The sequence below is a fragment of the Papaver somniferum genome, unplaced genomic scaffold (genome assembly GCF_003573695.1).
Source record: "Papaver somniferum cultivar HN1 unplaced genomic scaffold, ASM357369v1 unplaced-scaffold_55, whole genome shotgun sequence".
Taxonomy (NCBI): Eukaryota; Viridiplantae; Streptophyta; class Magnoliopsida; order Ranunculales; family Papaveraceae; genus Papaver; species Papaver somniferum.
Window position 1 is genome coordinate 37,598 of NW_020648193.1, and position 17,488 is coordinate 55,085.

Below are 17,488 nucleotides of genomic sequence, written 5' to 3' on the forward strand. Positions count from 1 at the left end.
CAATAAAATATTTTGAGAGGTATTTCAACATGATGAGCTAAACCCATTCTCTTGGGTGACGGAGGAAGCTATTCCGCCAATGAAAAAGTGGTAATTTTTATTTTAATTATTTATGCAATTTAATTTATGATTATTTTCCTAGAATAAAAAGTTTTTTTTTCCAATGATTTTTATTAAGCAATTGTTATTTAATTGATGGTATATGCTTAACTTCGAGTTCTTGATATTCCATGCTTTCAACTTACAATTGCTCTTTTATAAAATCAATTTTTGCAATAATTAGAATCACTTAGAAAGGAAAAATTTCATAATAATAATAAAAATATCACTTTGGAATTGGCAGAAAAGTGGAATCCTTAACCCCAGTTTCTCCAAAATATTTCAAATCACTTTGCTGTTCAATTTTGCTACATTTATAAGTTTTTTAAAAAAAAATCTAAAATTTTTATTCCCTTCACAAGTCTGAAAATAACCCATTGTTACCACTATTACTACAACATTTGAAAATACATCATTCAGCACATCCAAAAAGGTTCTTCTTCAACCTGTAATGAGCCGACTCTACCATACTTGTGGCTTGGTTTTCGAAGTGTTTGTGAGGATTTGTTAAACAAGACACGAACCTTTCTTTATTAGGTTCTTTGAGCAAGTAAGTAATGAAATCGGGGTAGTCGGTCTTCCAATGATTAGTAAGCATTTTAACATTTTCTTCGTAGACATTCTCGGTGATTGACCATACCAAAGCTCCCCAATCGCCATGGAAATAAGCCCATAACATCTCATTATGTTCATATTGTTTCAAGAATTCTTTCCTTTTCTTTACTCGTGTCTCCATCGGTAGTTTAACAACATTCTCTAATTGTTTCAACTTAAGTGGTGGAATTTTCTGTTGGCATTTTTTCCTCACATTGCACCATATATGAAACGTACAAAGAAAATTGAATGCATCCGTAAATACCTTGTTAATAGCATACATCAACGATTAATCTTGATCGGAAATGAACACTTTAGGAAGAGCACCCTCCCGGAAGATTAACTTCAATTGTTCTAACCCCCAAACATAACTCTTTTTCTTCTCGTTTTTCAAGAAAAAAAATCCACGGTGAACGGTGCCTTTGTCGACGTATGCCCCACAATGTTCATGGCATCTCATATTTGTTAGTCTTGTACGCGCAATCCAATATAAGAACTTGTGGGAAGCATAGATCCAATTGGACGCATTTCAGGTGGGCAAGGGAAAGGTGTATGACTTGACCGAAGTCATCCAACTTCTTTTGGAAAGCGGAATTATGCTTCACCCCTAACCACATTACTTGTTGCGTCACCATCCTACCTTGCAAATTTAGTCTTCTTATCTTATTTATTGCATTGTAGATAGTTTGCGTAGTCGACTTGTTATTTTTGTCGTCCGCCTTCAATTTGTTAAGAATCCTAGACGGTGGCAAACATGCTCGTGTCATTTTATCAATTTCTAGGACCTCGTTGGGTTTGAATCGTGCTACTTTTGCATGTCCATGAAGGTCAAGTGGACGTGGGTGGTTATGACGACAATCCATATCTTTATTCATAATCCAATATTCATCATCTTTGTTCAATGACTTATTCTTGTTCTTGAGGTTGAAAACGATCTTGAAAGGGAAATTTCTTTTCTTCGTCTTTGTCCTATTCTTTCTCCCGGTCTTCCCAACGTATACAATACCCTTTTTAACCTTTCTAGTGCCACTTCCACTTCGCTCACAAATCATTTCAAAACGATCCCTTAGGCTTTGTTGTCCTTTAACTAGTACACAATTTATCTTCATCGCGTGTTCCTCAACCCAAGCCAGAACTTCGGGTTTAGTTTTCCATCTTTACGTTCATTCAAAAAAAATAATTAGTAAGAAAACTTCGGAATATTCCGACAACATTAAGGTAAACAAAAACTTCTTACATACCAAATCATTTTGGAAGTGATCCTTAGTAACTTAGTGAATTATGTCTATTGGATCAGGGTGATTTTCCATGGGTACAGGTCCGCCAAGCCCGAGATACAAATAATATCACAAGGTTAAATACTACAAAGGAAACTTAATAGTTATGTTCGGCTCATACGATAATCATATTCTATGCCGAACCGTGAACATTTAGAGGTTTCGGCTTATACGATATTCTCAATATGTGCCGAACCATCAACAATTTTTTTACCCAACAATTAACAATTGTATGTTTGGCTCGTACGATTTTCGACATATAAACCGAACCAGTAACAACTTTTATTCCGAGTCAGTCAGGAGTAGGTTCGGCTTTCTATGAAACTTTCATATAAGCCGAACTAGTGTCTAGCAAATGGGTGGGAATCGTAAAATATATGTTCACATGTTGTAAACAGTTTCAGCGAGCCGAACCGTTCATCAATTAGTTGGTTCGGCTCATAAATTTAAGCCGAACCTCAACCTAGTTCGCCGAACCATGAAGAAAAAACCTAAATTTGTATAATTTCAAGCTACAGAAGTGAGATTGAGCATAAGATAGAAGTGTACCCGTATATTAGAAGCATTGGGTTCCTCATATACGTTTTCATCATCTGGATTTGGTTCATAAAAATCATCATCTTGAGTTTGTGTTTGAGCTTGAGTTTGAGTTTGTGTAAAATCATTCTCATAATCTAAGAAATCAGCCACTTGGGAATCATTGTTGTAGTTGATGTGTATTTTTCTAGGTTTTTTAGATGAATACCCTCCTCATCCTCCATTGAATCAAAAAGAAAATTTTCTCGCTTTCTCCTTCTCCTTCTCTCATTCTCAATAAAAACTTTAATTTTTTTTCCCCAAATTTTTTCATCTATACAAACCTTTATAATTCTGAAAATTATCTTAATCACTGAACAAAAGTTTTAATCACTAATCCAGATTACTAACACTAATACGTAAAGGGTAGATTTGCCATTAAAAAAAATTGGTCAAGGGGGTTTCTGATTTTGTTATTTCACATCATTTTTTTGTCTTTATTGAATATGCCTAATAAAATTCATGTATGCCCAAAACAACCTAATAAAATCTTGTGTGCCCAAAAGCAAGGATGGGTTATTGCCTCATTTAGCCCATTGCTAGGCCCGTCGGTCGCTGGGAAGGATACGGAAGAGGACTCCAATATGAATCTAATCCGGACTTCAGCAGAATTTTAGGGGTAGCCAATTTGGAGAACCAATCAATAGACTCCACATATTTAATATGGGATAGGATAGGATACGAGTTCATTTAGGAACCAAAATATTGCCTTTATCTTTTTGTAGCTTGGAAACGAACGCCTCCATCTTCCACATTCCTCCTCTGCAAAAACCCATCTTCCATTTAACCACCAGGTGATCTCTCTCTTGGCTTGGTAAACCAGGTATGCAGACGATTAAAAGTTATCTCTACTTTGTATCTCGTTTGATTTATCATCGGTAACTGATTTCTTTCTTTTCTTAATCGATTATTAGTTTTTTTCCTTCTTTTTCTTTTTTTCTTTTTTTTGGAGATTAGGGTTTGATTTGAAACCTTTTTATTATTATTTAGGAATTTTTTGGGGGGATTTTGTTCTTACGGATCCTTGATTAATCGATTAATATTTTTTTTCCTTTTTAGAGATTAGGGTTTGTTTCGAAACCTTTTATTGTTATTTAGGATTTTTTGTGGGGGGTTTTGTTCTTACGGATCTATACTATAGATGTAAAGTCACCTATTTTTGTATCAATTTTCTTTTTTGTTTAATTCCTTGTTGTTTGACAGACGATCGATCGGGAAGAGTAATAGTGTGAAAGATGAGCCGTTTTGTAAGGCACGCATATAAGTCGGTGGCCTCCGGCTTGAAATACCATACACTCCACCAGCGTCTCCTGAAGTCCACAGACACATACCTTGCCCGTGTTGTAACTTCTTGAAACCTTAGCAAAATCTCATTTTGTATCTGCATTTTTTGTTTCTTTTTTTCTTAGAATAAAGGTGGTTGTACTATAAGCTCATCACATTCCTTGTTGATTGTGTTCACCAAGGGCGAATTGTCCAAATTCCCGGATGACTACCTGGATTCGACTTGTCCAAAGAAGATAGAAGAGGTCGTGCAAGTCATGGAAGTGGGAGACGAGTTTGGAACAACGGTTAACAAACTCCTTCATGATTATATCCATTTCAAGGTCTTCTTCTCTGTCTCTCTCTCTCTGTGCTTTCATCACACCTTTTCTCTGTAATTATTATTCATCAACTTGCTATTCTGTTCTTCAGCTACATGAAGAACCAAATCTCACTGCAATCAATATGCTCAGAGGTTATGGTTTGCCATCTGCAGTAGCCGCAACGATTGGTTTCCTAGTTGTGGAGTTTGAATATTGGATACAGTTGAAGAAGGAGTACCTAGGCAAGTTATCATCCTTTTCCATTCCTGGGGGAATTCATTTCCGCTTAAAGTAATTATTATGATATTAAGTAGCTGAAACTCCAACATAGCAATCTAAAAGTAGTAATTATTCACTAAAGATCTTGTTTATATTTGCATATATTCATGCTCTATCATATATCCTGGAACCCGCAGTGAATCAGTGATCTAACGTACTGTTCGACTAAGAATTATTGAAATTGATCACGATTTAACAACCTTAATTGACAGTAAAGCTTTTCTTTTTAATAAGTTTTTTCATCCTTTTCTTTTAATGATGTACCTCTTTCTTTATTGCAGAAATTAAAAGGGAACTGTCAGCTATGGAAGCACTTGAAAGGGAACTGTCAACTGAAAGTGCCAAGTAGCTTCAAGGTTAACTTCTGTAAGTTAAACAGAGCGGACAAACCACATGAGAGTACTGTGATGATCCTCTTATATAAATTGCTTGTTATGTTTGGGCATGGATCTTCTAACTTTATGGCCTGTTTTGTGTGGTTTAGGATTATAAACCTGTAGTTATATTTATGAATAGCTAATGTTGAGCTTTTCTACAGAGCTTAGAACTTTATGTTTTCAAATGGTTTAGAACTGTATTTATATCTACTAATTGCTAGTGTCTTTTGTTCCGGAAGAGATTGATCCATGTCTGCTAATTTGAGCATAGCTGCATCTACACACTTAGGTACATTCAGATGCAAAGTACACTTCTCTGCGTACTTTGCATCTAGACCCTTTGGTATATTCAGATGCAAAGTACATGCAATTTGGGACTCCGGTTAGCTAGCTCCAAATCAGTTGTGTGTTAGATAGGAGTCTTGCTGGAGCCTTGTGGGTTGTTGTGCTATCATGTTCAGGAGATGATGGCTCCATGGTTTCACCTTCGACTAAAAGAAAAATGTGTTTGTGTTGCTGAACGGCTTAGAGGTAGAGCTCAATCAAAATATAATGTGGCCAGATGGGTCCCACACCCGCAAGTCTATGCCGAGTGGAATGCAAGTGAGTCAGCTGACAACAATTGTAGCCAATTTGGTTGTTGGAATGGAATGCTGACTGTTGCTTTCACCAATTGCGCTTTTTATGTCTAATTTGAATGTGAAGTACATTTTCATGACAACTGGAATTGAGCGACTGCAATTGATATTTTATGTAAGCCCACATGCAATTGATATTTTTTCTAAGCCCACATGAATCACGGTGACTAACATTCCGAGGGCTGTTTTTAGGCATCACTAAATATTTCTAGGCATACAAAGTAGTTTTTCTATCTAGGGTGTCCTTATAAGGGGTATCCCTTCAAGTTTGTTCAATTACCCATTTACCCTTAAATCTTCATAATTACTAATTTGCCCTTTCGCTTAATATATAAACAAACCTCAATTTTAATCCCATAATTACTAATCCCAAATCAGTTTCATCTTCTCCTCCAAAACGAGCCGAACCTCTACCTCTTCTCCAAAAAAAAAAATTCATCCCCCGTAACGAAAATTTTTAATCATCGATTCCTTAAAATTTGATCGTCGATTAAACTCCACTATATAACAATATGGGTCGTCGTGTAAAAACTAAAGCATCGCGTTCTAAAACCTCTCAATCAATTGAAGAAACTGAAAACCAAACAGAAATCGAACGGGAAAATCATCCAGGTGAAGAACCAACTGCAGAAATGAGAATAAGAAAGTAAGTTCTACAAACACATATCACTATTTGTTATTTTTTGATTGTTATAATAGGCTAATACGTCAGAATTTAGGGTTTTTCGGCAGTTACAGTTTGTGGTTCGGCTCAAAAATAAGTTTAGATTTGCGCCGAACTGCTCTTGAAATTGATCTCTGAAAGTGTAGATGAACAGTTCGGCTTAACAGTTTAATTTAGTTGTGAGCCGAACTTCGTTAAATAGCACCCATGTATGTAGATTCGGCTTATTCGACACATTTATTTTTGAGCCGAATATGTATTGTTAGGTTTCCATAAATGTAGGTTCGGCTTATACCATGATTTCGTTATGCACCGAATATATGTTTTAATTCATAAGTGTAGATTCGGCTTGTTCGATATTACTAGATTTGAGCCGAATATGTATTGTTAGAATTTTTCATAAATTGTGCAAGTGTAGGTTCGGCTTATCCCATGATTTCATTATGCGCTGAATATATGTTTAGATTCGGCTTATTGGATTGTACTAGTTTTGCGCCGAATATGTATGGTTAGAATTTTTCATAAATTGTGCAAGTGTAGGTTCAGCTTATCCCATGATTTCATTATGTGCCGAATATGTATTGTTAGAATTTTTCATAAGTTGTGCAAGTGTAGGTTCGGCTTATTACATGATTTCATTATCCGCCGAATATGTGTTTCATTTCATAAGTTTAGGTTCGGCTTATTCGATAGTATGAGTTATGAGCCGAATATAGAGGATCGGCTTGCAAGTGTGTTGTACCTATAAGACGAACCACTCTCTTTATATAATAATCAAAATTTAAAGACATAGTTCGGCTCATTTGTGTTACTTCGGGTTAGCCGAACCTTGTTATTTGTTGATAAGTTTTTGGTGTTTCAAATTTATATTTCATATATAGTTTGTTTTCTTTTGTTGTTCGAAGTATTAGGCTTATAAGTTTTATACGTATGTCAGGAACGTTGCAGCTAAAAGGAGGAAGAAGATGGAGGTAACTCCTTCTACTTCTAAAACTCCCGATCCTCGAGGAGGAGGTAAGAAAAAATTGGGAGCGGGAGGTAGAGGAACTGACATTTTAGAAGAAGCAGATGAACAAGGAAGAGTTGGAAGATAAGAAAAAAGAATAGATGATGATGAAGAAGTTGATGTTAATCAAGAAACACAACCCCAATGAAAACCAGAGAAAGGGAAGAAGGTTGCAGAACCCGAGAGAGAACAAGGGGTTACAAGTTTACACATTCCTGGTGAAGATGACGTAATTTCACCTAGATCGGATGGTTTGCCTCATGGTCTTCTGGAAGATGGTGGAAATGTGTTGATTGGGTACGCCGAATCTTGGGTAAAAAGAATTTATGAGACTACTGATCACAACCGTGCAGTCCGAGTATTGGAACACCAGAGGGAAGCGGAATGAAAACTTTCTGAAGAGGTTCCTGAGGTGGTTGCTTACGTACAATCCTCTGCTTTATGGTCTGCCATTCAATATGGACATCAGGAATACGATAGTGCGACAACGTCTGCTTTTGTCGAGAGATTTTGTCCAGAGACTTACACATTTCACTTACCTTTTGGAGAGATGACAATCACTCCTCATGAGGCGAGTAAGATTACAGGCCTTGAGGCAAGGGGTGTAAGCGTGGATGCTGGTTAATATGACATGAGTTTGGATGAGCTATACAAGTTGTTCGAGGAATTTGTTGGTTAGGATGTATTCAAAACTGAGTTGGAGTTTTGTCGATCCGTTAAAGATGTCGATTCCGTTTTCATACCCAGTGGAAGAAATAAGTTGAATAAGAAGATCAAGCTAACTAACTTGAAAAAGAAATTTGAGGGCACAAAGGATGAAGTAAAGGAAGGGCTGTTGGTAATGAATGAGATCAGAGTGAAGCAAACTGGTACCGCCTACTTGCTTTATACTCTTGGCAGAGATATTTTCCCGACCTTACGGGAAATAAGGTGAATGCTAATTATCTCCAATTGATAAAGAATATTGATACCGTTAACAAGTATGCTTGGGGAACGACTTCTCTAGCTTACCTGCTGGACCAACTTGCGGGCGCTTCTAGGTTGACAAGCACAAACATTGGAGGAAACTTCACTATGCTTCAGGTAATTCTCGACGATCAAACTTGAAAATTTTTAGGTCAGTGTATGGTTCGGCTTATTACTATGCTCACATATAAGCCGAACAATAAATCTTGTCAGGTTCGACTTATAATACTTGTTACTTTTAAACCGAACAATGCACTGAGTTTTCAAGTTTCCTTCTTACTTTGTTGTGTCATCAGTGTATGGTTCGGCTTATTACTATGCTCACATATAAGCCGAACAATAAATCTTGTCAGGTTCGGCTTATAATACTTGTTACTTTTAAGCCGAACAATGCACTGAGTTTTCAAATTTTCTTCTTACTTTGTTGTGTCAAAACAAATAATGTCTACTGGTCTGTTTCTATTACTTAAATCATTTTAAGTTAGTTATGTGGTTATTTGGATGTAGGTGTGGGTATATGACCCTTTCCCAATTTTGGGATTGACCAATAAGCTTGAAAAAGATGTCGAGTGGGTTGATACAGATCCAACAGCAGCAAGGTACGAGTATGAGGACTCGAAGAAAAGGAACAAAAAACAGTTGGTGGCAAGTTTGAGGGAGAAGTTAGATACAATGGGTGTTGGTAATGTCCTTTTTCAACCTTATGTGAAGGAAGATGAAGAAGATGAAATTGTTGAAGATGAGGATATGCCAGTGGTTATGTACCATGGTCCATTGTTTTATCCTGGTGGTTATGTCATATACGATCCTCGGCGAATACTCCGTCAATTAGGATGTATCCAAAAGGTTCATTTGTTTGACAAGAAATTCATGTTGTTGCCAAAGGGTGGAAATAGAACTAAAATCACCACTTCATCATGGGAACCAAAGTATGATCCCGGACCCACCTTTGAGTATTGGAAGACTTTAGATAATAACAAATTAGATGCTGCCAAGTTAGTACCTTTAGGTGATGATCCATGTGAAGAGGAACCGGGCTAGATGGATTGGTATAACCAGATTTCTCATCCCTTCATTATTAATAAGAAAAGTCAAAAGAAAGCTGATAAGGCAATCAAGATCTCTGCCAATTCTACTTCAGAAGAACTAGTGATGGCTCTCAAGATAATGGTAAGAATGATTTCGCTTTATACTCTTGCATATATTAGTTCATGGTGAACATGTCTTCGTACTCACGGTTGGAAGTTGTTGTAAAATGAAAATAGGTTGCCGCAGGTAGGGAGATGTTGAAAAAAATGAAGAACAAACTTGGTTGCAAAACATCTTTGACTGTTAAAGAACATAAATACCTCTGCAACAAGTGGGGTGCAATTATAAACAAAGGACAATGACCTGAGGAATCCGAGGTACCTGCACAAAGGCCTACCACTAAGAGGTCTCGACAAGTTGGTGAAGGTACAAGTGGAGGTGATGCTTCGGAAGATGAACGCCAAGAAGGAAGAAGAGGTGGTCGTGGAACTAAAAAGAAGGGTCGTCCTTAACTGCACTTTTAAGTTTGCAAGTTCTTTTTATTGTTAACTGCACCAGATTCGTCTTATGGACACCTTAAATTTCATGTTTCAATCAATAGCGTAATAGTTAATCATCTTTTTATTGTTAAATTTTTTAAATTTTGTCAGGTTCGGCTTAACCTGTAAATACTTTTATAAGCCGAACCTGACAAACAAACTGGTTTTCTTAAATTTTGTCAGGTTCGGCTTAACCTTTAAATACTGTTATAAGCCGAACTTGACAGAATTTTGTCAGGTTCGGCTTTCTTTTAACTAATGTTACAAGCCGAACCATCTCCTATGTTCATGATTCTAGCTTCCTTTGGTGGTTCGGCTCCAAATATCAATTAAATACAAGCCGGATTTCTCACTAGTTGGTGACTGAATAAATATTAAGGACACAAAATAGTAAATCATTCAAATATTTCATTTTGATGGGTACATGTAATTGCAATTCTATTGTTGTATCATCCTCATCATACAAGAAAATCAAGAGACTAAGGAGATCCTAAACGAATCTCATCATCTCACTAACCTCTTGCTTATCATCTTCATCCTCAGTACTGGAAAATTCAATTACTTGTCCACTTGGTATAAACCCATTAAAAGCTTGCCAAAGATTCATTTCAGTTTCATAATTTGCACACCAATCCATTGCGTAATTATTTTTAAATTTAGTCCAAAAGGCTGCACCTATCAAGGGTGGTAATGGGCAACCGGGTCTAAGCTTGAGGCCGATAAAATGACAATTTTGAAAAAATCCCATAACAAGTCTCCTATCTTTTACACCATCATGGGAAGGTCTTGTTGGAGGCACGTAAGTAAAACTACTACCCGTCCACCCGAAACAATGTACGACGCAATCGAATGCCTCCGCTATTAAAAACCCACAAATGGGCATTGACATCCAATGTTCTTGGGTGATTATTAAATCCCCGTGTAAACGACGTTCCCATGCAACGTACTCTGCTGCCACCCCTGCATCTCCTATTGGACCTCCTCTCATCATTGTCTTGTAGAATTATTTGTTCCGGCGTAGCCTTTTTAACAATCGTTGCCTAATATAGTTGACTTCATTTTCATGGGGCACCGGATTGTTCCCTTCCTTAAAATGACCAATTTGTTCCCCCGTGACGTAATATCCACAATTTCTATCACCTTTTACGTCGTCCATTGTTACAACATGCTCATGAATTATCGGCGATAGATCTTCCAAGTAGTTATCGTATATAAAATTGATAGGCCTCAAATAGTTCCCGGACTTACCTCTTCTTGGCCCTCTCATCCTGCCAATTTCGTGTACGGTCCTTTTCTCATTTATGTTGGTTTGTGAAGGATACATCTTACTCTTGCCCTTTACATCCTCTTTAATATCCTTTGCTTGTGACAGAAAATCATTCTCATCGACCTCTTTATTACTTGTTTCAGATTTTTGAATACTCGGACGACCACGTTTTCTTGGAACTTTCACTACTTCCTCCTTCATCACCTTCTCAATTTCCTTATTTGCCTTATCATATCTTGCATCATGATAATCAATTCCGGATGGATCCCTATGAGTAGACAGTAGTTCCTTGTTGGCTTGTCTAGTTTGAAAATTATTCATTTTCTTACTCTTCCTACCTTTCGGTTCACTCTTCTCCGGTTCCAAAATACTTTCTTGGGTGAAAGGATACATGACCGTCATCATGTTGTGCAATAGTATTTGTTTTTGAGCTCGGAACATCTTCCTATACATCTCCACCAACTTTTCCTCATTTGTCGTGTTCCAAATTTCTAGATCATCCTCGTCGTCTTCGGTTGGGAGAGGATCGAAGCTTAATTGTTTCCAAAAATGATCAATATTCATCATCTTTGTTCAAAGACTTATTCTTGTTCTTGAGGTTGAAAAAGATCTTGAAAGGGCACTTTGTTTTCTTCGTCTTTGTCCTATTCTTTCTCCCGGTCTTCCCGACATATACAAAACCCTTTTTAACCTTGCTATCGCCGGTTCCACTTCGTTTACAAATCAATTCAAACCGATCCCCTCGGCTTTGTCGTCCTTTAACTAGTACGCAATTTATATTCATCGTGTGTTCCTCAGCCCAAGCCAGTGCTTCGGGTTTAGTTTTCCATCTCTACATTTATTCAAACACAAATCATTAGTAAGAAAAACTTCGGAATATTCCTACAACATTAAGGTAAACACCAAGATATTACATGCCAAATCATTTTGGAAGTGATCCTTAGTATCTTCGTGAATTACTTCTACTAGATTAGGTTGATTTTCCATAGGTACAGGTCCGGCAAACGTGATCCACAAAGAATATCACAAGGTTCAATACAACGAAGGAAAAATCAATAGTTAGATTCGGCTTATACGATAATCAGAGAATGCGCCGAACCTTGTACATACAAAGGGTTCGGCTTTTACGATATTATAAATATGTGCTGAACCATCAACAAATTATGTACCAAACGATTTTTAATGGCATGTTCGGCTCATACGATTTTCATTATATAAGCCGAACCGTGAATATTTTTTATTCCAGAACTCTCAGGAATAGGTTCGGCTTATTTGAAAATTTACTATAATCCGAACTAGTATCTAGCAAATAGGTTGGAAGTGGAAAATATATGTTCGGGTCATGCGATTTTCATTATATAAGCCGAAACGTTAACATTTTTTATTCCATAACTCTCATGAATAGGTTCGGCTTATATGAAAATTTCATATAAGCCTACTTGTATCTAGCAAATGGGTTGGAAGTGGAAAATATATGTTCGGCGCATACCTAAACAGTTTCAGCTAGCCAAACTGTTTATCAATGGGTTGGTTAGGCTCATAGATGTAAGCCGAACCTCATCCTGGTTCGCCGAACCATTATGAAAAAATACAAACTTTTGATAATTTAGAGTTATAAAAGTAAGATTGACCCTAGGATAGAAGTGTATCTGTGTATTAGAAGCATTGGGTTCCTCATCAATGTCTTCATCATCTGGATTGGGCTCATAAAAATCTTCATATTGAGTTTGAGTTTGAGCTTGAGTTTGAGTTTGAGTAAAATCATTCTCATAATCTAAGAATCAGCCATTTGGGAATCATTGTTGTAGTTGATGTGTATTTTCCTAGGTTTTTTAGATGAAAAATTACCCTCCTCATCCATTGAATCAAATTCAAGTTACAAGTTTTTTCTCACTTTCCCCTTCTCCTTCTCCTTCTCCAAAAAAATCTAACTTTTTTTTTCTTACTCAAACTTTTTTATCTACACAAATTTATAACTAAATAATCTTAAAAATAATCACTAATCAGAATTATTTTAACTAATCATTAGTATTAACACTAATCCTAAAAGGGAGGATTTTCCATTAACAAAAGTATTTGGTTAAGGGGTTATTGGTTTTGATATTTACATTCCTATTTTGCCTTTATTCAGTATGCCCTGAAATTTTTACGTATGCCTAAAAACAACCTTCTACATTCCGACATTTCCCCACCTACACCGACCCACATGATAACTGGAATTGAGAAACTACAATTGATATTTTATATAAGCCCACACACAATTGATATTTTTTCTAAGCCCACATGAATCACGGTGCCTAACATTCCGGCATTTCCCCACCTACACCGACCCACAGGACTATTTTTTCTTTTTAAATTACAAGAGATAAAACTGCCATAACCAACATTTGCATCATTATTATCTAAACTCTGGACTCTTCAACCTCTTCAAAAAATAGTGTAGTGTCTTATCTGAGATCCCCTACCACAAAAAAAGCCAAGACACCAAAATCATGACCATGAGCCACACACTTAAACCTCTTCAAGAAGAGTGTAAGGTCTTCTGTGAGCTCTCACTTAAACCTATGAAAGAAAAATCCAGGACACCAAAATCAACCATGAGCCACACACTTATCCAGATACTTACTGCATTTACTTGAAACAGTCTGAGAAATAGTTTCTCCAGGAATAAGGTTCTAGTGACACCACCTGTGAAAGGTGAAGCTTCAGTAACATCCAAGTACCTTTTGGCCATTTTCCAAATTATAAACAAGAATGATGTCGGGTCTCAGGGTATTTACCTTTGTTATACAAGAAGCCCAAATCAACTTCTTTTTTAGTAGGCACACTAACCTTATAAGATATATCAGTAAAAACATCTTGAATCAAGTCATGTCTGGATTTCCGACCCACATAAGCATGATCACCAAAAGGTATTCATCTCTATGCTGCAACTAAAGTACAAACTACCCTTAGTGAAAATAGGTATATCAAGTCTATGACTGACCCCATTCCTAAATTTCTTCGTCCTAAGTCTCTGATTAAACTCAAAAATGTCTAAGGCCAACATGTAATCTTGAGCATGGTTCACCCTATTGCACTGCCACAAAATTGCATCACGTTCTGACATTTGAAAGGTAGAGAGGACTTGTTTCTTTATATCCTCAAAATAAGTTACTGCCAGGGAAGACAGTATCCTCGAGGAAGTATGTAGAAGGAAAACCACATACCTGAATAAAAGACTGTAACACAAGCTGGTAGGAGTCATTAGTAACTTTAAGGGAGACGCCGTTATAGTTGCACCTTTTCTGATAACTACACCCGATAGATCTAATGACTATAAAACTATAAAAATTCAAGATTCAATCTATGAACAAGACTCAAAAGCAAAGAAGAATACAAGCATGTAACGTGGTTCAGCTATGTTGGCCTACATCCACGGCGAAAAAACCATCTCTTTATTATGAAGGTCTTACAGATGAATTAAAAATATCGCTTAAATTTCTCTCTTTTCTCTTCTCTAAATCTCTCTCTAAAATTATCAGTAGAAAGACCATATAAAATTACATATCCATTTCCTTCTACATGGACTGGTATTTATATATAAATCGGACTTGTGGGGGTGCAGCCTGATGTATCTCGGATGGTGAAACTTTTGTACATCTCATCTTTACTCGGACTGGTCTTCTATAGTTTTCCTTAGAGGTGTCTCATTCGAGTCTTCTCTCTGAGATATCTCATCTTGTTCATACATCGTGTTTCTCCTTCTTTTGAGACATCACACTACACCTTCTTTGGATAACACTAATCGTCCTTCGTCCGAGTATCTTACATGATATACTCTTGTTACATCTGTGTCACACCTCCTCTGATCCTTCATTAAATGTTTAGCTATCTTTTTACACTTAACCGTCTGAGTAATCCGACTACTCACGTGGCGATGGGGTATTTTACCCTCACAATTTGATATTTTTCTTTTCAGTTTACTAAAGGTATGATGGAAAGAAAACGTATGACCATTTCATCTTTTATCTCCATATCCCGAGATTTCTGCCACCTCGTCGTCTTTAATGTATTTTTACCTGTTGGACTAGAGGCACATGTTCATTGTACAAAGGTTTATATTGACGGAGAGTCATGTTTTTATTTTCTTCTCCCACTTTGCAGAGTTCAGAACTTTTTGTTCTCTTTCTTCTATGTCTTTTCCTGTTCCTTCTTAACTTCTTAGATTTCATTAAAGTCTCCAAGATGTCTGGAATAAATTCTCCATCATGCAGATGATAAGAGTTACTTCTCCTTCTTTTTTATTTTTAAGGTTGTTTTGGTATATTAATGTCGTCCTTATGATCACTTCTCTTGATATTTTATCGTCATGGTTTTGCTATCATCATCTCTGGATAGCCCATTTTTCCTCAATTATTGGTTGTTATCAGTTTATGTTTCTGATATCTTTTATCCTTTACAACTATTTGGTTTGTTCAGTGATAAGAGACCAGTTACTAATCCTTCCAGAATCAATCGTCCTTCTGATATGTCTAATATCGCTTACTTGGAGAATCTAAATATTAAACATTGTCTAAAAAAGTTCCAAGTTTCTTTTGCTAGTCCAGAGGGTCAAGCCAGAGTTCTGATCATAGAAATCCTCGTGCAGTCGTGCGGCCCGAACGAGATCATCTTGACTGAAGGTCTGTTAGAGGATGGACTTCTCATTCCTCTGTATTTTCCCTTGGATCCGTTCCAATACGTGGTGCTTTGTCGTCTTGACCCTAAACTAGGCATAATTCAGACCCATGGAAATTTATACCGGGTCGTCCAAGAATGATCTCATTGAAGTCTGGGTAAGGTTACTGAGCACGATAAGAATGGGTTTGTCCCTGCTCAGAAATATCTTTATACTGTTGAGATTTTTTTTGGATAACTACTGGTGTCAGCAGCTGAAGAATTTTAATGGTTTTGGAGTAGGACTCTTACGATTAGAGCTGGCAATCCGAGCCAAAACCCGCGGGTTGGCCCGTCCCGTCCCGTGAAAACTCGTGCCCGTCCCGGATCGTAACTACACAAGACGGGCGCGGGTTGTATAATTAGTGGCTTGTGAAGAAACGGGTTAACCCGTCCCGTCCCGTGCAACCCGCGGGTAACCCGGCTCGGTCCGCACCCACTGCCACTTAGGCTGCTGTGTGTCACACAATGACACAGTTATCTGTTACGTGTCATGTAACATGTTCGTTCCTCTTCATATAAAAGGAAAAAACCCTAGCTCGCCTTCCTCTTCTTTCTTCCTCTTTTTTTCTTCTTCCCTGACCCTGCTGCAGCGCTGCTGAGTCTCCTACTCTCCTGAGTAAACTTCACAGATTCACAGAAGTGACAGAAAAATTATTAGATTCATCTAAAGATCAAAGACAGGTAATCAGATTTTCTTATTTGTTTTCTTCTTTATATAAATTTTTTGATTAGCCTGCTTGAATAACAAATTGTTTGAAGTCTTGAAGAGAAATACAAGAGCGGATTGATTTTCTGGGCTCGTGAAGATCGGAGGAATACAACAACGAATTGATTTTCTGGGTTCGTGAAGAGTGAATTGATTTTCTGTTCGATTAATAATATGTAAGATGTTTTTTTTTTCATTCGATTTGATTTCAGTCTTCAGTTTGACTTGTTCTTAGTAGATCTGTTATTCTGTTTGATTTTGAATTTGATTTGATTAAGATTTTTTTGAATTTCACATGTTTTAGTTTATTGTATGATTGTAATTGGTGATGAATCTGATGATTATATATACAAGATCTGTTTGATTTGGTCATGTACTCATGTTGTTCAGTTCCATACTTCCATGATTTATTTGTTGTATTCGTATTCAACAGTTTTGCTTGTGAAATTGAAATGATAGTAATGGTACTATGGGTAATGGGTTGGAATTGAATGAGCAGTTTAGAGTTTGCTTGTGAATTTGAGACTTTTAAGACTTTAGCTTGTTTTCAACTGTGGATATAATATGTGATGGTGTTAGCTTGTTTCTAAGACTTTTAAGACTCGTATATTCATAGTTCACCCACTTCTAGGTTGTTTCATGCAGGAATATGTTGCAACACAGGAACGTGGTGGTAATGTATTAACTGACTTGTCAGAGTTAGATGAATATCTTGGCGAGACGTACAGAGGTTGTCTAAATTCACTCGACATCCTAAACTATTGGAAGAACCATGAACAACAATATCCAGTACTTTCAAGAATGGCAGGGGATATTTTGTCAATTCCTATTTCAACCGTCGCATCGGAGTCTGCATTTAGCATTGGAGGAAGGGTGATTGATCGATTTCGCAGTTCCTTATTACCTGAAAATGCTGAGGCGTTAATAACAACTCGTGATTGGGAATATGGAATTGGTAAGAAAATCAGTAATATTGTATTTATTGAATGTCTAATTCTTATCTATAACATTGGTTGTTTTTATCCATGTAGGAAAAGAAGATATGGATGAGGACAATGTGATTGTTGAAGAAGATGTATTAGGATTTGAACCTGACGCAGTGGAGGATGGGGCAGTGGAGGATGTGGAGGAAGTAAGTTCTTATGCGTCTAGTTAGTATGCGTACTTCTTCAATATAAAGCGGG

General features: G+C 36.9%; 2 protein-coding genes across 2 annotated transcripts; both read left to right on the plus strand.

Annotated features, from left to right (window-relative positions):
* Positions 1–3,212: 3,212 nt before the first annotated feature.
* Positions 3,213–5,028, plus strand: LOC113343163. Its single transcript, XM_026587450.1, has 5 exons — positions 3,213–3,369; positions 3,750–3,889; positions 4,013–4,153; positions 4,242–4,374; positions 4,693–5,028. The coding sequence occupies exons 2-5, from the start codon at positions 3,782–3,784 to the stop codon at positions 4,758–4,760; spliced, it is 450 nt and encodes a 149-aa protein (XP_026443235.1). The 5' UTR covers positions 3,213–3,369; positions 3,750–3,781; the 3' UTR covers positions 4,761–5,028.
* A 2,487-nt stretch (positions 5,029–7,515) lies between these two features.
* LOC113343152 lies at positions 7,516–9,444 on the plus strand. Its single transcript, XM_026587439.1, has 3 exons — positions 7,516–8,179; positions 8,570–9,232; positions 9,328–9,444. Exons 1-2 carry the CDS (start codon positions 8,171–8,173, stop codon positions 9,101–9,103), a joined length of 543 nt encoding a protein of 180 aa, XP_026443224.1. The 5' UTR covers positions 7,516–8,170; the 3' UTR covers positions 9,104–9,232; positions 9,328–9,444.
* Positions 9,445–17,488: the final 8,044 nt, after the last annotated feature.

Bases quoted from the DNA above. Each gene is read 5' to 3' on its own strand.
- LOC113343163 (XM_026587450.1), top strand. From the start codon at position 3,782: ATGAGCCGTTTTGTAAGGCACGCATATAAGTCGGTGGCCTCCGGCTTG. The intron at 3,890-4,012 runs GTAACTTCTTGA...GTGTTCACCAAG, and splicing joins ACACATACCTTGCCCGTGTT to GGCGAATTGTCCAAATTCCC. The intron at 4,375-4,692 runs GCAAGTTATCAT...TCTTTATTGCAG, and splicing joins GTTGAAGAAGGAGTACCTAG to AAATTAAAAGGGAACTGTCA.